This window comes from Gavialis gangeticus, unplaced genomic scaffold (assembly GCF_001723915.1).
Source record: "Gavialis gangeticus isolate Ggan-Ray unplaced genomic scaffold, GavGan_comp1, whole genome shotgun sequence".
Lineage (NCBI taxonomy): Eukaryota > Metazoa > Chordata > Crocodylia > Gavialidae > Gavialis > Gavialis gangeticus.
The window spans coordinates 14,341,070-14,344,473 of NW_017728991.1; the positions used below are offsets into that span (position 1 = coordinate 14,341,070).

General features: G+C 49.7%; 1 protein-coding gene across 1 annotated transcript in view; it reads right to left on the reverse strand.

Annotated features, from left to right (window-relative positions):
* GRIN2C (glutamate ionotropic receptor NMDA type subunit 2C) overlaps positions 1 to 3,404 on the reverse strand; it is a 41,193-nt gene that overhangs the window by 8,278 nt on the left and 29,511 nt on the right. Inside the window, exons 10-11 of the mRNA XM_019517840.1 lie at positions 2,581 to 2,768; positions 1,034 to 1,266 (exon numbers count right to left, since the gene is read on the reverse strand). Of these exons, the coding sequence (XP_019373385.1) occupies positions 1,034 to 1,266; positions 2,581 to 2,768 (421 nt within the window). The remainder of the gene's footprint in view (positions 1 to 1,033; positions 1,267 to 2,580; positions 2,769 to 3,404) is intronic.

The window sequence follows — 3,404 nt, forward strand, 5'->3', positions numbered from 1 at the left end:
TTTTTTTTATAACCCCCCCCCCCATTTCCAGGGGGCGGGGGGGGGGGGGGTTTAAAAAAAAAAAAAAAAAAAGATCTGTGTTTTATGTGAGATATTCCAGTATGCTGTGGATAAAGTAAAAACTAAAGAAAGTTCAAACTTAGATTCTCCAAATCACAATAGCACATGCAAATATCTCACAAATTGTTAGAGAGCAGGTTCAGGCTGGACATCGGGAGACATTACTTTGCAGTTAGGGCTGCCAGGCTCTGGAACGGGCTCCCAAGGGAGCTGGTACTCTCCCCTACCTTGGGGGTCTTCAAGAGGAGGCTGGACAGATATCCGGCTGGGGTGATATGACCACAGCACCCGCTCCTGCCCGGGGCAGGGGGTCAGACCTGATGATCTGTTTAGGTCCCTTCCGACCCTAAGTACTATGACGCTATGACTCTCTCCCCAGTAACCACTCAATTGTTTCCAGTATGCTTGAGAGCAACGACAGGGAGTTCCCCTGAAGCAGCTTCATATACCTTTCTGGATTTGGAGTGTGTGAGCAAGAGTGGGGTGTATTTAAGAGTGCCCAGGAGTGCTGGGGACATGGTATAGATGTATCCTATAGGGACAGCATAACCTCCCTCTGCCAGTTCCTGCCTCAAAAATGCCTCATACTTGATCTGGAAGGACTTCTCTAGGGGCAAAAAGGAAATCATCATGGCCTGCCCAGTCCATGCCTTCTTGCCAAGATGGTCCACAAGCAGAATGATCATAGAAATAGCTTTCATGTTCTGAATGAAGCAATGGGAGTGCACGTCTCCCCCAGACACCAAACAGCCATCGGGCACTAATTGCTTTCTGTTGCTACTGACCAGGACCACATTCTGGTCTGCATCCTAGGGGCAAAAGGCTCAACATCATGGTAAGAGAGGAAACCACTCTGCTCTTACTGCTGGGGGCACACTAGATCTTCCTGAATACCTCAGCTCCAAGGGGGATGCAAGTGGGACATGATCGTGGAACAGCGGTGTATAAGGTGGGCAGGGGCTTAGGCACTTACCCTGCTGATGGCCAGGAGGAAGTCAAGTTTGTGCGACTTGGGGACAGAGTGCCGCAGTTTCCAGTACACGAGGTGTTCCCAAGCAAAGACCAGCAGGCTCAGACCCATGGCCACCAAGAGCATGTAGAAGACACCAGCCATGTTATCAATATCCAGCTTGCTGCTCATCACCTCATTCTTCTCGTTCTGGCAAATGCCCGACAGCCACACGGTCTCCAGCTTCTGGGTTTCCCCTGGGAAACAGTTATGCACACAGGGACAGAGTGAAATCCTGGCAAGGCGCTTCCTGTGTCCCTGCAGCCAGCATCACCCTCCCACCCCTCCCTTCACAGCCTAATGCCTCTCTTGTTTCAGGACCGGGACAAAAATCAGCGTGCCCTGAAAGTGGCTATGAATGGGAGGAACACCCAGCTCTGGTGGCACTGGGTACTGTACCAAGACACGTCATGTTTGCTCTGTCCGTGTGATAACCCCCCGAACCAAGAGTAGTATAGGCGTCTCATCCCAGCATGAACAACCCCTGCTTCTCAGTGCTCCCAGCAGAGCTGTGGCACATGCAGCATGTTGGGGAACAGACATACCCGCTGATCCCCATCCATATAAGGGACGTGCTTATGTCTCCATTTTCCCTTCTAAATACCCTCCACTTTCCTCCCCTCCTTTCTTCTATCCATCTTGCTCTTTCTCCATCCTGATAAGCCTCTTTTCTCCCCTCTCATCCTACCAATCTCTCCCTTCCCCCTCTAACACATTACACTTGACATTTTCTCAGCTCTCACTCAGTTAAATTTTACTCCCAAGCCCTGCATTTTCTTGCTTGCTCCCCCTCCCACCTTACATTTTGCACACAGATCACTTGAAGTCTCAAACCTACCAGAAGTGTTTTATTTCCTTTGAGAAGGAAGAGAGATTTCAGAGAGAATAACTTCCAGACACCAAACAGGAGAGACTGGGCCTGATTTAATGTTAACCACAAACAAAGAACAGCTTTCTGAATCCTTCTTGGTACTTTCTCTAACATGCAGCTCACCCAACAGAGCCTCTGCTTGACTGCACAGAGTCTGGCACCAGGTTTCTCTAAGGTACTCAGAGAAAAGATACTCATCCTAAGTGATTTCCATGGGGCAGAGAGCCTGAAAACTTCGGGGGTCAAGATTCTCAGAAGATGCAATTTCTGCTAGCCGAAGAGGGGCCCGCTATCTGGATGACTCTGTAATGCAAGTATTGGCTTGGAGGGGCTGCAGGATCCTCTCCTGGTTCTTAAGGAGTTCATTTTTAAACAAAACAGCGGCAGCTTTGTATCACAGAGAGGAAGGAGAGAGAGACAGAGAGACAGAGAAGATGAAATAAGCAGGAGAAGATGAGAGATAGGCAACCCTCCTTTGTAATGGCTGATTCTTGTGATAACGTTGTTGGCTCAGCTCTGCAGGGAAAGAAGTGTGATAACATTGTTCTGTGACCTCTGGGAGGGATGAGCTGTAAGACTTTCACCAGGTAAGGGGTAGACCATTCCTGCTCCCCAGCTCCTGGCAGGGAAAGATACCCACCGTCTCCCAGGAACTGCAGAAGAGCCAAGTCAATCGCCCTCTTCCACCGGGAATCCTTCTGGAGGGCAATGCCATAGCCAGTGGTCGCAAAGACTTTCCCACTGCCGATGGTCACCAGCTTGCAGCCCTCATCCTTCCCAGCCATGTAATTCAGCACTGCAGCATCGTAGATAAAGGCATCCAGCTTCCTGGAAGCAAGGAGAGAGATCAGTGCAAGTGCAGCACCCAGAGAGGCAGGAAACAATTGGATACATCGGGGTAAAACTAGTAAAGGAGGAAACCAAATATTACTATTTCCAGGGCACTGGATACCCCAAATCTCAGACCTCCATGTTCCTTTCTACACAAGGCGGGGCTGCTGAAATTTCAGGCATCTTACTAGCTCCGCAGTCAACAACCCCAGGCTCAGCAGGAATTTGGGCTTCATATGCTCCCAAATTGGTGAAGGCTGCCTTAAGCAAATCCCATTGCTCCAAGTGAGATCTTCTAAAAGGCAATGACACATCTGTACAGATCCCTTTGCACACCACTGAAATGTGGCCACCACGGTAGTGAAATGCATCAGCTGCTTAACAACTCACAGCAATGCTATACAAATAGTATAGGGACTAAAGTGAAGGGACAGAAAAAACCAACCTGTCTCCTTTGGAAATTACACTGACAGAACGCAATTACCAGAGCTGAAGTGCAGCAGGCTGCTAGGGTTGATGGCCCCGTGCGCATGCAAGAATTGCCACGGGTTCACCAAGGGCTGCCAGGCATCAGGATCTCAAATTTGTCACTTCCTGTAAAAGATGGTGATGCCATGGGCGGGGGGGGGGGGG